At 46.9% G+C, this 17,276-nt stretch overlaps 1 protein-coding gene across 1 annotated transcript in view; it reads right to left on the bottom strand.

The window, feature by feature from the left end:
* Positions 1-17,276, bottom strand: part of ATP8B (ATPase phospholipid transporting 8B) — a 158,209-nt gene that overhangs the window by 59,040 nt on the left and 81,893 nt on the right. Inside the window, exon 2 of the mRNA XM_037412526.2 lies at positions 13,735-13,837. Coding sequence (XP_037268423.2) covers positions 13,735-13,771 — 37 coding nt within the window. The 5' untranslated portion in view covers positions 13,772-13,837. The remainder of the gene's footprint in view (positions 1-13,734; positions 13,838-17,276) is intronic.

Below are 17,276 nucleotides of genomic sequence, written 5' to 3'. Positions count from 1 at the left end.
GCCGTCTCTTGGCAGAGAAAGTCACCCAATATCAGGGATAATCAGCAGCGATTCTCGAGAAACGCAGCGTCATTTTTAGACAAGCGGCGGCGCTGTGCTCAGCTCGTTCAAATGAAGGACGAGATTCGAGTCGAGGAGCGTTCGTGAATACGGCGGCCAGCCACGAGACCACCACGGCGGGGCAGCCCTAAAAGGGGAAAATATGGGTCTCGAAACTAGTTCACCTACGCGGCGCTAGATAAGCACGATGACCAAGTATGGAGCGAACGAAAGACACACCCCTGGCATTCGGTCGTCACTGGAGCTTTTATCATTTTACTGCGGCTCTTATCACACACGCCCTACAGGACGGAACGATACGTGTCCTTGACACTTGTTGGACACAAACGTTGAGGACGGTCCTGCGCAGCACATTGATAGACGTAACATGTGCTGCCGAGAAATCCGTGAGAAAGGGAGTTGCGGCAACCCATGGCCGATCTATCCCGCCTCGTATTCGACTGAATATTTGCATTAATACGTCAACCGATTATTGATCAATCCTCTACGGTGGGTGATAGCCATTCATAAGAAAGACAAAGAATGCAATATACATTGTCTTGTTTTTCTTTTCTGTTTATTCATTAGTTATTCGTATTTACATTTTCATGTGGGCAATTCTTAGTCAATCGACTAGTGTGGGTATGAGCCACATATGAAGGAACAACAACTGCAACATACAAAAGTCACACATCGCTTCAATATAAAACTTAACAGGCACATTTTCACAACCATGTACAGTTTATATGTCATCTATAAATTCCATCACACAGTTTGACTGCTTTCTCGCTAGTCATTTTTATATATTCGGTCTTTCATTTTTCATGCAGATTTTCAGTGTCGCTTGTCTTAATAGGGTTTTACCTTAAACATTCTGCCACCCGGTTCTTGGTACATTCTCTCCAGCGGGTGAGTGCGATAAAAAAAGAACACCACAACATCAAAAAAATAAAAATAAAAGAACGGTGGCCAGCGCACGACTGAGATTACGACAAAGATGTAAATACCTCGTTTCGAGTATTCCCGCGTAGCTAGCACTGCCGCATCGGAGTTGTTGCTTCTTATTCCGAGAATAGAACGTAAACGCCCACTCCACAACACAAAGCACTCGCGTAGAGACAACTTGCGATGTGGCTGAAAAGTGTGTGCAGACATGCTCGACATGACCAGTTCGGCTGCGGTTCTGTGGCACACGGGAATCACCTGTGCTATAGTGCGTATCAGCACTTCAAAACCACGCGATCAAGCGTTGCTCCTCGTCGTGTAAACGGAGCCCGCCTGTTACACTCCAAGCAGCCGCAGTCCCCGATAGCCGTTTCGTCTAATCGGGAAAAACTCGGCCATTGTGCTGGTAGTTCAGGCCGACGATTCTTTGAAACGTAGTATGCGCGTAGGCATTCACCGCAGTCGCATGTGACATCTACAGCGGTAGAGAGTGGTACATACTGGGGCGGCGAGATTAGCGCGGAGAGGCTTTAAAGAATGCGGCCTTATGTCATGTCGGCTGATATGTCAGTAGACAGATACGCTATACTGATACATGATAACTTATACGTAACAATCAGCAAGCTCCAGCCACGGCGTCGTCAATCGCTTATCTTCCGTGATTACGCAACAGGTCGCCACTTTCAAAATAAACAGTATATCTATATTTTCGACAAATCTTTCCTTATTGTACATTTCACTCCGCAGTTGAATGGAAATCGTGATGAGAAATATTGCAAGTTTTTCAAGGGAGCCCACGCACTTCAAAGCGTCGGCAAAATGCCCTACATTGATTGCTTACAGCAAATGAATGAACTGATAAGTTAGCTGCGAGATAACGCCGCATGTCGTCAGTGCGTAATAATCCCAACGCGGTATCAGGTGGCGCTCATTACTGCCTCGTCGTCATCGGCCTAACTACGACAACTGCAGGGCAAAGACATCCCCCATGTTTCGCCAATCAACCCGGTCCTGTGCTTGCTGCCTCCTCCTTATGCGCTCGCCTTCTCTTGGAATCCAGTTTTGTACTTTCAATGACAAGCGGTCATCTTGCCTACGCGCTATAAACCCTCCCCTTGCCCATTTATTCTGAATTCCGCCTGATTCAGGGTCGATTTCGATATTGCTGAGCACCTATAAACGCAGACTTCGCACAACTATTGGGAGCATTGCTTTGTACAGCATGGTCCACTATTAAAGGGAACACTCGAACGCACACCATCAATGTTCCTGGCCCTCTAAGAGCAAGTGAATTAAAAAACGATCTCGTTCATGCAAGTCAATAGTCGGTCAAGAGGAGTGAACTTTTAACCATTAGTAGCCTTGTGCATATCTAAGACGCCATGATACCCTAAGATAGCGAAATCTAAACATGCTGCCCACACAGGTGTTCCCTTTAGCAGTGAACCTGTCTGAACATAGACATATTCCATTTTAGTAAACAGCGGGTGGCACCGTCGACATACTGATGCGCTTGGAGCGACGTCAGGACGCGCTGGCTCCGCCGAGACGGATGGATGGATGGATGGATATGGCTGTACCCTCTAGATCGGGCGGTGGCTAGAGCCACCAAGCTGTTATACTTAATGAACCAAAAACTAGATTTATTTATTTTTTATTTTTTAAGTAGTGAGTTGAAGATTCATACTTTGCAGCGAAGGGTTCAATTTTCACTCGTGCCTTGACTTTAGCCACCAATCAGATAACCTCCTTCTTGTTAAGTCTACCCGCTCAAAGTCTATTTTGCCCTCACTGTCCCTAAACCCCAGTGCTTTGAAAAACTCTGCGCCATCAACCTGAACTACAGGGTGAAGCCCTTTACAGAACATTATCAAGTGTTCGGCAGTTTCTTCTTTCTCTCCACACGCACTGCATACCGTGTCTACCACCCCTTCGTATTTGGTCCGATATGTCTTTGTTCGCAATACTCCCGTCCTGGCCTCAAACAGTAAAGAACTACCCCGACTATTATCATAGATCCTTTCCTTGGCAATTTCCTGCTTAAAAGTTCGATAGATCTCTAGTGCGGACTTTTTAAACCAAAGCTCCCCACCACGCCCTCTATGATCATGTGAAAACTGTCACAGCAGCAGCGAAGCTGCCTCCGAGCGCAGCCAAAGTAGTCTAGGTGGCGTTGGCGCAGCGCGTCGGGGAGCGCCACGCGGGAGGCGCCTACCACTGTTTAAGAGCACGGAATAGGTTTGCAGACCATCTTACCTATCGAGGGCCGCCATTGGGCTGTTAACCTTCGTGTTTTCTATCTTTAACTCCCTTTAACAACTAAACGATCTGTGTCACGGTAGACGCATACGTACGAAAACGGTTGATGCTTGTGGTGACGATGTCTCATGGACTTATTAATCGACGTCGCGAAATACGAAAACATCGGCTTAGCAGACCAAGGCGACGGCACCCAGATGTCTTACGGAAAACAGTCTATACCAAGCGACGAAGATGACCACCACTCCCTCTTTCTCTCTCTCTTTTTGAAAAGTATGGACGAATTTTTTCCAGCTATTCAGATGACCCCAGTCTTTCAAAAGTGTGTACTGGTGCGTCACTCATGGCAACACATTAAAGGGTGTGCAAGCTTCACAGCGTCTTCGCTAATCATAATAACAATAAAATGAAAAAAAAAACAACTAGCGTATAACCATGCATATGCGCGGACCCACCTGAGTGACACTCGCTCAACTTTCTGACGTAGCGGAAGCTTTTAGCCAATGCCTAAGCGCTTTTCCCTCGTCGTTTATGCGTTCGCGCTATACTTTTTTTCTTTTCTTTTCAAACGTTTCGCTAGCGACCAGCCGTCCGTGTTTGCCGTCCTGCCGGGATGACACAGACACTAACTGCGCGAGTGACGTTGACATTAAAAAGAAAATTCGCAAAAAAAAAAAAAAAAACTCGACGAAAGGAAATTGAGAAAAAGCGGTCAGCATATATGCGGCAAACTTTCGGAAAACCTGAGGGCAAGTATACGACAGCTTTCAACGAAAGTTATACGAGGTTACGTATAACGGGGTATAACGAAGTTTCGGCCACGGGCTGGGCATGCACTGCTCCACGCGGGTTTCAAGGTAAAAACAATTTCAGAGATGACCCCTCCACCCTCGTATAGTTGTACGCTTTCGGTGTTGGCTGGGTGGGGGGGGGGAAGGGGGGGGGGCGAAAGCTGTACGCCTCCCTGACACTTTCTCTCTCTATGTCTCACTCAGTCACCGGTTTTGCCCTCGGGGTTTGCTGAAAAACTGGTCGATATAACAAACGAAGAAAGAAAGAAAGAAAGAAAGAAAGAAAGAAAGAAAGAAAGAAAGAAAGAAAGAAAGAAAGAAAGAAAGAAAGAAAGAAAGAGTTCGCGGACAACAAAGCGGTATCCGGAATCCACGCCCCTGCATTGGCAGCCAGAGAGTTCGGAACCTATACGGCACCTCAAGAGCAGTGATAGCGAAAAAAAATGAAAACAAAAATGAACAAAAGAAGTAAACAGAAAGAAGAGTGATCGAACGAAAGAAGCGAGAAGAGGAGCGAGTAGGCGCGTTCTCTATTTCAGTTGGGGATACGAGGACAGAAGAAGCTAGGGGGGGGGGGGGGGTGGATGAGCAAGCACCGATCGAAGCTTTTGTGGACAGCCGAACTTCCTGCGCGCTAGCGTAGAAAGGGAAGAAGAAGAAGGACGCCTCAGCACTAACGCGTTTCCGTTCGTCTCGGAAGTGACTCAGAGAAGACGACAGCCGCCATCCTGATGAAAGTGTGTTCCGCGTTTATTCGAACAAAGGAAATAAAAAAAAAATCGGCAATGTATTTTCGTTCCGGTGAAAGAGATAATGCTTTGCACTAATGCGGCGAGACAGGGCTCACTGCAGCCGTCGCAGACGTACACGTCAAGCAGGCACATCGCGACGAGTTGTGGGCACAGAACACGCGTTATGTGCATTTCGAGTCGACTTGCCCTTCGATTACGTTGGGCTTGCAAAACGTATAGGAACGAAACGCTTAGCAACGACTACGTCATTGTCGTTCCATTCGATGCAGCCGAAGCGAGGAAACCCTTAACGGTGACGAGCAACGGCAGGCAGCCGAGCCGAATGGGTCAAGACGCCCAGGCTTAAGGCCTCATTAAAACAGAAAATATCTCTTTTATGTGCGCGACACGCTCCAAGAGAACCCGATAGTCCGTGCGCATTCGCGCAGAGAGAGGAGAGAGGCAGCTTCGCACTAGTGGTGCAGAGACTGAACGAACTGCGGAGCTGGGCGCCACATTTGTTTCTCCTCGGTTTTCTGCCTTTTCTCCTCTCTTTCCATCCTTTTCTCTTCTCCAGTTATGTTTTTCGCACTTTCATTGTTTTAAGTGTGAATACACTTTATAAGCGACCCCAAACCATCCACCGCCGTCGGCGGCGTCCGCAGTCTTCTCTCTATCTTTAAAAGAAAGGGGACTTAGCGGGCCGCAGCGCGACGCTCTACCGAATAAGCCACGGACGCGACGCTGATATCGGTGTCAGTACCGCGCCTAATACCCCCTCCCCCTTCGCTCGCTCCTCCGCTCTCCTCACTCGCTGCAGCTGCGCGCGCACCCCTCTCTCTCGCGCGCTCCCGCCTTCTCTCTCAGTCTCCCGTCGAGAGCGGGTCGTGAGGGGGAGTAAAGTTGAAATCCGTTGGCATTCGCCAGTGAGTTAACGTAAACTCCCCCGTGTGATCAAATTGCGATTCCCAGGAACCATTGCACCATAAAGGCACCATAGTGTGATTAATAAATATAATAGTGCGAATTAATAAATACCCCTGATAGCATCAGCCAGTGTATTCGCACTTAACCATGTTCACCCTCGGGGAAATGCTTGGGAGTTTTTTATTTATTTATTTTTGTTTTGGAGTTCTCTCCTTCATTCTTTCTCCATATTTCTCGCTTATTCGCCTGCTTCGTCTTTTTGAATTTTTAATACGTGGTTTCCTCAGCGCTACGCCTAGCGACGACGTTCTTACGACGCTCAGCCAACGAACGAGCGGGAGCGCGTTTATCCGCTCTCTTTGACAGCCACGGCGTCGCGTCGGCCCGCGTTGGTTAGGCAGAAATGCCAAGCTGACGATAATGGTATATTCTATTCCCTATATGGCGCTCACCCGTAAAGGGAGATGGACCAAGAACCGGCCGACAGGGTGCTTGAGGCAAGGAGCGACGAATTTAAGAGTAACCGGAAATTCGGGCCAAAAATAAAACGTCCAATGAATGTTAGCGCTTGAAGAGCCAGCGGTCACGCTATCAGATGAGATTTGTGGTACAGTATAATGACGGATCCAGAACCGAGTATACGGAGAAATAAAAATAGTGTGTCTTTCTTTCTGACCTGCATGTATTCGAACGCAACACAACAGGCATCCGTGCCGCTATAGCTTAAAGTAGTGCCGCCAAATGATTAAATTACCGCTACGTTTGTTGCCAACTTATATTCTTCGAAGTGAGGCAACAAGACGACTTTTTCTCCAATTATAATATCAGTGACATAATAGAAGAATCACAGCGTATCCACGGAGTGAATGATGATTGATTGATTTGTGGGGTTTAACGTCCCAAAACCACCATTTGATTATCATAGACGCCATAGTGGAGAGCTCCGGAAATTTCGACCACCTGGGGTTTTTTTAACGTGCACTCAAATCCGAGTACACGGCCCTACAACATTTCCGCTTCCATCGCAAATGCAGCCGCCACAGCCAGGATTTGATACCGCGACCTGCGGGTCAGCAGCCGAGTACCTTAGCCACTAGACCATCGTGGCGGGGCAGGAGTGAATGAATGAGTGGGGCGAAGCTTCGGAGGGTTTAATTGATAAACCGTGAATCGTCCGTCCATTCGCTTGTCCGTGCGTCTGTTTATCTGTCTGTCCCACTAGCGCAACCTGCTGAGTCATCCATACACTAGGCGGTCGCGAAGTGGTCACAGTAGGTCAGACCCACGGCTTTAGGAGCTTCGCCCCTAAAAAAAATTGTCTGTTGTTTCGATTTCAATGCAAAAGGTGCAAAACGGGAGCTACTTGAGCACAGCTCTACGTAAATAATTCAATGGCCGAATTACGCAGCGGAGTAGGCCACACCTAACTGCCGATATACAGTAATAACACTCATAGAGTTTCTCAATATACACTAGAGGGAACCCTGGCGCTAGTGTCTATGGGAGCTGCAACACACGGCGCTTCAGCGAACATGGGAATGTTGTGTAGTACACACATTTGTCCAATTTTCGTACTTCTGGCCTGCTTCTTGCTCCGTGTGTGTTCGTGTGGCTTGGAGCTGTTTTTTCACGAAAACATAAATTAGCAAATGTTCACCGTTTGCACTTCACAACCTTAATTGTTTAGGCTTAGCATTTCGAATCAAGCCACTAAGTTTAAAAGGGTTTGTTCTTTCTTTCAAAACAAAACTGAAACACAGCAATAAACGAAGCCGCAAGTCCGAAGACTAAGCAAATGTGTGTACTACCCATCATTCCCATGGTCGCCGAACGATCGCAGCGCCAGAGTGCCCTATAGTTAATTTTGGGAAACTCTATGATAACATTTCGCAATAAATAAATAAATAAATAAATAAATAAATAAATAAATAAATAAATAACGTGCCAAGCTGGTTCTGCAGCAATGCAAGATAATCTATTTTAATTCACAACTACGCTTCTGTGCATGGCAGCTAAAACAAACATGAAAAGTCTCGCTAACATATTTATTTCGGCCCAAAGGGCCCGTGAAGTGTCTGAAACGCTGTAGTACTTCCGTTCCCAACGTAGGAGCGGCCCACTTCGGGCTGGGACACTAACGCGACCTATTGGACCATAATATATATTTTTTTCAACCATCCATCTGTCCACTCAGACGTCTCGAATAAGTGGCATAGTTCGCACCAGACAGATACCTCAACTCATCCGAATTTTGTTCCGTCCCCCGAAGTGGCGGGAAATATTACTGTATAGGAGGAGGCGCGCAATGGGCACAATGAAAACGGCGTCCCTGTGATGATGAAGACGAAATCTTTTTTAAAATTTAAATTTATTGAAAATGAGGAATGTCCTTATTAATGGACACACCTATGCGACATCCCGGGCCCGCTGTACGAGCGCTCGAGGTTATTTCTACAAGCGTGACTTTACCGCGAGACAGGCGAGCACATCTTACGCGTCGTACGATACAAGAATCATATATTAATACAAGCTCGTACATCGTCTCGTTGCAGCGATGGCCTCGGCCGGCATTTGCTTAGTGAGCAGCGTCGAGGGAAAGCTTACACGCTGCAATTACCAAAACGCAAACTTAAAGTTGGGAGCACATTTCTGAAATGATGATTGCTGGATGTTATCGTTCTTTTTTTCGTTTAGTGCGACGAAAACGCACAAGATCAACGATATTAGCGCAGTAAAGCTGCGCGTTATTTTACGTTTCACCGAAGCGCGAGCAGCCACGCTGTCTGTATACGATGGACATGGCAGCGTATGTTGAAACGTGCACTAAAGTGAACAGCAGATAAATACAAGCACGGCGCTTGCCCGTTCTTCGGTGCCGTCCACGTTTCGATCTGTAGTATAATTTCCACTGCCTTATACAGTTTTTGCGGACATCACACGAAAGCCTGCAGTATTTGGCCTCTATCGAAACGTGACCGCCGCGCCCGTAATCAAACTTAATTCATTTGATGCAACCATTAAAGATATGCTATTCGTTACACGCATACAGCTGTCCTCAACAACGCGCCAGTTCAGTTGCAGCTTCTGCATTCGCCTGCTTTACTTCACGGTTTATATACAGCACGGTGGTCGTTGGTGCAATGCCACTGATGACGTCATCACATGCTCTCAGACGGGAGGGGGGGGGGCGGCGGCTTTCGTCTCCCAGTCGTCTTAAGAGAATGCATAATGAACCTTGAGCATTAATAATAATAATAATAATAATAATAATAATAATAATAATAATAATAATAATAATAATAATAATAATAATAATATGTTTCTTTATCCTTTTTTTCTTGCCTTGTTCACAAATCTCTGCATACCACTGAGATAAGAATAGGGCAAGAAAAACGAATATTTTGTCTGTGAAAGAAAAAAGGAAAGAAAGAAGCAGCGAAAGAAAGAAAGGCTTTCCTAAACTCATGCGGATCCATACGCAACGTCGTTCACGTGCGCGCTCGTTCCAACGTGAGCGGGTCACCCGTCGATATAGCCACGAAGTGACTGCCGTGCCCGGCAACTCGGGACTTTCTTTAAACCTCGCATTAGTCGAACGAAACGAGAAGAACCGCGAAGAGTCCTGGCGCGAGCGGAAGAACGTGGATGTGTGGAGGATAGCAAGAAGAGGCCCTACAGGGACAGCTCTATGCTCTCCCATAGTATAGAGTACCAAGTAATCTGAATCGTTAACAATTTTTTTTAAACAGAGAAAAGGCCACGGAGGCGTGGCCGCCTCCGCGGTCAAGCGGCCACCACGACAATTTGATTTCTGCGTATGGCAAGCCAGAAAAGAGACGCAATCCAACAACTGCTTTCAGGGCTTGTGAAAAGGTTTACGTAAGCTATGAGTGGCGAGAGTGAATCGGAAGTCTTTTTCGGCATACTTCATAACTCCACGAGATAAACTCGCATAAGCGGAAACTTATTTTGTCACCAATTAAGACAAGCAAAAATGAAAAAATACACCTACACGACAACGCAAGAGGTCACCGCAAAAAAAAAAAAAAAGTGTGAGAACATACGAGTTCGTATTCGAATAAGTAAAACAAATCAACGCATAGTTTCGCTTTCGACTCGCTCAAGTCGCACATCTCAGAAAAACAAAAAAAGAATAAAATCCACTAACTCTCTTCTGCTGCGTGCCCGTGACTCTCACAAAAACTCTCTTCAAAGCGACATGTTGACTCCCTTTTGGAAGACTTCTGGGATGCACAACTCCCTTTGAAAAGACACACTAACTCTTCCTTAGAGAATAATATTAATGAGAACTAACAAGCATTGATGCCAAGGAAAGTATAGGAGATGCTATTAGAAGTAATTGTAATGTAACCGTGAAGAAAGAAGTGTGGACGAGAAAATAACCTGCCGCCAGCCGGACCCGAATCTGCGACTTTCGCATTACGCGTCCGATGCTCTACACCAACTGAGCTTGAGCGGCGGTCAGTCCACCCCGTCCACTTTATGTAGTATAGAATACTTCATGGAGGGGTTCCAGCGTCCCTATGTCGGGCACTGAAACCTTCGCGTTTTTGCATCTTCAACAGCTGAATGAACCGTGTTAACGGTATAGACGCATGCTCCTAAAAACGGTTGGGGTGGTGCATACGATGTTTCATGGGCTTCATATGACCTTACTAATTCACATAGCAATATACAAAAAAAAAGGAAAACCGTCGATTTAACAGTCCACTATGGCGGCGCCCTCGTGCCTCAGTGTAAAATTGTCTTTGTATGTGAATTTACACTTGGAAGTGAGAGTGATTTCTCGTTTGTCAGGTCTTATTGATGTGTTTTCAGCGGTAATCCAAACATCACATATGTTCCGGTGAAGGTGGGTGTGCTTGATTGAGGAGGCGAGAAATGGTTGAACAGGGAATGCCGCTATTATCGACGCAGCGGGAAGTGGCCTTGCGTCTTCGCCAGAACTCCGACGATGACCAGTCCGCTTGAGAATGCCCGCAGGCTCCGGCAAACGCATTTTCTATGCATTCAACCGTTTCCCGTAGTTTTATTTACGGTATCACTTTAGGCACGCTCGGTTTAAGCATGACGGATGACCGTACTCCTAAGCAGCGTGCGGAGAAAAACGTCGGTAATGAAAGCAGGACCCGGGAAAGAATGAATGAATCCGCGCTAATCACCCCACTTACATTGACACTGCCTCCCTGTAGAAAATGCACATCGTTTCGTTGTTGCATGAGTGCAGCGAAGAAAATTTCAACCACAACGTTTGGTCCTAGAGAGAAATAATATGGCTATGCATGCACAGTCCGAAATGCGGTTAATTAGCACGCGCTAAATATGGCACCACCGCACTCCTGCTCCGACTAACCCCCCTCCTATACCCCCCTCGCCCCCGCCCAGAAAAATGATACATATTTAGCAAACAGCAGACTTGGGGACAAAACAGAATTACGATCGACGCAGAAACACTAAAACAATAAGCGAAGAAGACGACTCTCTGCTGCGATTCGCAGCAACCTGCCCAAGTTGAGTCACGCATGAAGTTACCAGCGGCAACAACTTCGTGGAAAGTGTTCCTGATTATAAACGAGTGAAAAAAAATATCGCGAACGGGCCAGTTATGAAGACGGAAAGGTTTTCGAAGTTTTCAATGTTTTCTTTTTAATTTAGTTTTCTTATTTTAATGATGCATTTTATTGCGGCTTCACCGAGCGAAGCGAATGCTGTGTGCAAGTTTAGAAAGAAGCGCGGCAAAAATGCGCGTTGTCGCGCTGTGACTACGCAATTGTGCACAAGCACAGCAGGATATGCTAAAAGGGCTACGTTTATATGTTCTCTCTCTCTCTCTCTCTCTCTCTCTCTCTCTCTCTATATATATATATATATATATATATATATATATATATATATATATATATATATATATATATATATATATATATATATTGAATGACGCAATACGCAATAGCAAGTTCTAACACAGAAAGTTAGTTGGAGAGGATATGAATAGGGCGTCCTGAACAAGGGATTCGTGGGAAAAAATAGCCCTTTCAGACGCGCTATGTCCAACTGACTGTTATGTAAAGATTATCTCTCTCTCTACACAGACACACACGTAGGCACAGACACAGACACACGCACAGACAAACGCACAGACACACGCACAGACACACGCACAGACACACACACAGACGGCAACCAGCTAGCCCAGAGTTAAGAGATGGTTTTTTCGCTTGTAAAGTGAATTAGACCACTTGTGGCAGTTCATCCTTAATTAAAGTAAAAAAAATTGAAACAGGAAAAATTCCGCACAGCGCACGTCTCAGAGAACGAAACTCAGTGTCCCAAGGAAGTAAATGATCTCGATATAAGTAGTTGCACCAATCATTCAGTGAAAAAGTTTTCGGTAGAAGACGAGCACGTATTAGATGCAATGGTATAGCAGCGCGAATCAATTGGAACGAGAGAAATCACATTGTTCCCATAAAAAAAGAATTCCGTGGTAAAAATTTAAAAGTTGAAGATCGCGATCATAAATGTGCTAAAGTATAGTGCCTTTAGTCCGTATAATATATGGTAAAATTCTATTGAAACCTCAACCTTTCCGTAGATATGCATGATGTTCACAAACGGGCCGACTTGCTATTGAATTGAGTTCGAGTCAAGTGCACAGTCCTAAAGATGAGACATCAAGCGCGCTAAATTACAACAGGGGCGGTGTATATGAGAAGGGTCGATATCAGTACATCTTTCTTTTGATTCAGCGCTGCGCTTCACCCTTCATACCTCGTTGCCGTAACCCGGAACAAGCGGAACTAAAGGTAGCGTTTGGGTTTGTTGGTATAGCACAAAATTGTATGGTGTATAGCTTGACTACCACGTCGCCACGCGGTATATATTCATTGTTGCAGTAGTGCATTAACACAAGTAACACTGGAACACGAGCATCACGTGAGTAAGTACGGCACTCCGGCCCGCCTAAGCCGTGCAGTGAGGCAAAGTGCAGCGCTGCGTGTATCGCTCCCGTCGGGCGATTATTTAACGAAATCGGTGAACATGTTCGAACGAAAAAAAAGCAAGATCTACGCCCGTTGTACGCTTGGAATCCTCCGGTAAAGCTTTATAGGAGCCACACGGAGGAGCAATTAGAGAAACAATAACAGTCGAAAACTTTTGAGAACACGTTCCTGGAAATTTTCAGGACCACTTCGCGCAATGGTGTAATGATGAAGGTCTATAGTGGCCGTGGTCATTGAACGGCTCTTGGCGTTTTTTTCTTTTTGTTTTTATTTTATCTCGGGTAGCAAGCAAGAAGAGTACAGTCTAAAACCTTGACTACTGCCATTTTATACACGTGAGAGTCAGACCTGTGGCGCTCCTTTCAGAGAGTCACGTTGACTCTGGTGGGACGACTCTACTAAAAGGAGTCGACGTGTCTCTCCAAAGAGAAACACACATGATTCTCACATGTGTGAAAGGAGAGTCAAAGGACACCTTTTTTTGTTTTTCTTAAAGTGCATGAAATAACGCAAGAGTTTAGGGATCCATCGGCCAGGCGTCCCTAGGACTATAACTATCAATTTCGCACAGTATTCAAATAGTTTCGAGTATTATTATCATTTAGAGTATTAAACAGGTCTTTCTTAGCTGGGCTAACTAAGGGAAGCGTAGAGCGGAACTTGCTAAAAACCACATGCTCCCCCTTTTTTAAAAATCAATCACGATAGAAAAATGTCAGCGAGAATTGCCGAAGACCACAAATGCGGACCGGCAGTAACGCGACGGACGAGGAAGCTAGAAATGAATAGGAAGTTACGTGACGGAAGTTAGAAGTCGGGCAAAGGAGTGACAGAGGTTCCAAGAAAACGCAACATCATCTTTATTTATCCCTAACCTAAATTATTCACTTTTCGGTCATTCTATTTTTTTTTTCCTGCTTGGCTGAAGCCTTCGCTGCACCACACCAAGCTGGCATGGTGAAGCATACGAAAAAAAAAAAAAAATGCCGCAGGAAAGGAGAGTTGTGCGGTGCTCACCTTGGCGGACCTCCCGAGCCCAGCACGCAAAGCCCATGACTGGCCGCTGTCCTCAGCCATGCAAGGGCACACCGGCGGCTGCTCGCATGCGCCGCCGCTCAACCTGCGATGAATGAATTGGGCAGCACACTGAGTATGAACCAGGGTCGTATGCACGCCTGCTACAACAGGGTACCTTTAGGTCGTTTCAACACATTCTAAACCGCCACACAAATCCCATAAAAAAAGCATCCTTCAGCATATCTTTAAGAGAGAGAGAGATATGGTATCAAGAAAGGCAGGGAGGCTAACCAGACAGCAAGCGTCTGGTTTGCAACCCTGCACTGGGGAAGGAGAAGTGGGAGACAGAAAAGTAAGAAAAAGGGAACGAGAGAAAGAGAGCGGGACGGAAGCGAAAACACACAAACACACTGAAACGTCACAATCGTTCGACGAGGCGGGTCGATCGTAGAAACTTCAAGAGGGCCTTCCTCGCTTCTCTTAAAATAACATCTTTAAAATAAGAGAAACGTGAGCGCGAAACCCAAGAGGCTGCCCAACATTAATCTGATGGAGACCCTAGCCAGACAAACATGGTATTAGTCGATAGGAACATACGTAGATAAAAAAAGGCTATAGCTTCAAATGAATGGCTGCACCAGGGCATTCATGTCAAAATATAATTGAAGATCGTCCGAATAAGTTTGCTTCATTCTCACATGTGTGCGAGAGGGTCACACGAAGTGTCGCAGAGAGTGTACATTCGAACGCTCGTCAGAGCACACACCACACATACGAGTACAAGGCACAGAAAGAATGACTGTTTTTGAGCGAGGAAATAACGAGGGAAGTGGTCGAGGGTGATCAACCTCTTGCTCCCTCGTGATTTACTTCAGCCAAGACAGCCCTATACTTTTGTTGTACTTGAACATGAACCGGCTATAGCCTGCAGCAACACGTCCACACCCACACAAAGTTAGCTACAATAGTTTTTAAAGTGACACTGAAGAGAAAACGAAATAGATGAAGATACACGAAGTGAATCGTGATGATGGAGCAAAGCCAAATCCTAAGGTCCTTAATGCCTACGTTGAAGTCATCTACCAGTATAAAGCACGGGCGGATGAACGGACGGACAGAGTACGGTGGACAGAAAACTTGTGTTTCGGTCCGACGGGGACTGACATCATGCGAGCCTACGGAGCTTCGCTTTTACAAAAGATATTTCTTGAATTAGTAAACTAACACTTAGCGACACCTAAATAAACACTCCTGCCGCGAAAAGACACATGGTAAGGCAGAAAACGCGCAAAAAAGATAACGCAGGTGGTGACCCCATCTTGAGTTTTTCGCAATAACCACCGTGACGCCACAGATCGCGACGCCATCTCCTAGGGCCCGCGCACTTTTTCAATCGCTTAAAATTAAGTACAATGTCCTCCAAGGGGAAAAACTTCGGGAAGTTTATTTGAGGTTATGTGACTAAAATACGAAAAACAAACAACAGAAAAAAAAAACGAAAAAAAGACGCTGAAATCCGAGACGCAGCGTTTATGCAAAACGCGCAAAAATTTCGCCGCGACATTTAAAAAAAGAAAATGTTACTTTGACCTTTATTTTCTCTTAAAGGGCTACTGACACCAAATTTCGCCTCCGAGATAGCCTGCGGGATCAATTCGCATGAACATGCATATATTGTCTACAAGTTATCAACAGCCAACATAAAATTTGAAATGCATCTTCCATACATTTCCAAGTTTGCATGTTGAAGATATTGACAACATCAAAAGCGACCCCATGGTGACCCCCTTAATTCCCTCACGTCGCCACAGTGCTGTCAATAGAAGTAGTTATGATGACGTCACAGCCATTATTTCTCTTTGGCCGCGTTTGTCTGCGGCGCACGCGTTGAAAAAGTTTTGTATTTGGCGACAATGCTGTCCCGTTTCCTGTTCCAAAGGACTTGTTCATGCAGACCGTGCGGAAGTGCGTCACAGTTGTGTGTGCTCACGTGGTCGAGCGCTAACACGTTAGATGGTGATAGTTTCACCCGGTGACTTGTCGTTTTCGGAGCTCTCTCAAACCGAGTGAGTGAGTAAAGACTTTATTGACAATGTTCGGCGGTATTTAGCGGGCTGGGGCTACAAGCACCCCAGCCTAGGGGACGGCCTCGAGTCCTTGGACACGGGCGGCTTCCTGGGCGTGCCGGAATGCCCACAGTTGATCGGCGAGGTCGCGGCTGAGCAGAGCCGCCTCCCATCGCGCCTCGCGGTTCCAGACTGCCATGTCCACCCGGTTCATAGGGGACTGGTGCACGCTACCGGTGCACTCCCACAACATGTGCTGCAGCGTCGCTCTTGCTGCACACGCTTTACAGTCGTCGGATGTAACAGAGGCGTAGGACCCCTGGGTTCAGGTACGTGTGTAATTCGGAAACTTCTTTTTTTTTAGGGGCGAAGCTCCTTATAGCGGCACCCGTTCGTCCCTGGTAGCCGTTGTACTATGTAACAAGTATAATATTTTGACCTCCAAGGTGGTGCCGGTGAGCTATTTCTTCTGTGCGTTGTTGAACAATAAAAAATAGTGCTCAATGTACATGCCAATGGCTGATAATGGGGCATGAGAGACAGGGGCATTCGGCTTTTAGTTAACGCGCACGCTGCGATCTTCATTAGCAGCCATTGGCATGTGTATTGAGCACAATCTGACAAGAAAAATTGCCCGCAGCTTCCCTCGGGGGAACACTGAGGAGGATGCGGAGCATATAATTGGTTAACGGGGTGTTAATTGGGCGTGGCATACTGCTTGGCGCGCCACGCCGCTACCTCGGCGCGCTTGCGCTCGCGGGCAGCATCGGGATCGGCCTCTCGTCGCCGACGCTTGCACTCGGCTTCCCGTTTTCGAAAGTCCGGGTCCTCTTGTCGACGCTTACGTTTCAAAGCAGCCGAATCCGGTGCTGCTGCTCGACGCTGACGTCTCTCAGCGGCTTCACGTTCTCTAAGTTGAGCATCTCCCGCTCGACGCCGACGTTTACGTTCGGCGTCGCGAGCTCTTCTCCGCGCTGCCTTGTCTTCGGACGACGACTTGGTTGCGGTTCCGCCAACACTTTGGCCGGCGCTGGTCGAAGGGACGTCGATCATTGCGACCTCGGACGTCGACGCGCCGTACAAACCAATTGACGAGCGGCAACTGAGCGAGCGAGCACCGACCTTGAGTATATATACAGCGCGACGGCGCATGCACTGTCAGCTGTCGAATGTTCAAGAAGGGGGAGAAGCGCAACGGCGCATGCGCGCGCGTCAGCTGCCGATGTTCTCGAAGCGCGACGGCGCATGCGCGCGCGTCAGCTGCCGATGTTCTCGAAGCGTGACGGCGCATGCGCGCTACATTATACAGCTAGCGAATGTTCGTGAAGAGGAGAAGCGCACGCGGTGTGTAGAGGAGGAAGGGTGCACAGATGGTGGAGGAGTGAAGCGCGCGCGGTGTGTAGAGGAGGAAGGGATGCACAGATGGTGGAAGAAGGAGGAGGAAGCTTGCGGACGGCGCCGCACTACAAGCCTCGA

Source organism: Rhipicephalus microplus, chromosome 1 (assembly GCF_043290135.1).
Source record: "Rhipicephalus microplus isolate Deutch F79 chromosome 1, USDA_Rmic, whole genome shotgun sequence".
Classification (NCBI taxonomy): Eukaryota; Metazoa; Arthropoda; class Arachnida; order Ixodida; family Ixodidae; genus Rhipicephalus; species Rhipicephalus microplus.
This window is presented reverse-complemented; position numbering and strand designations above follow the sequence as displayed.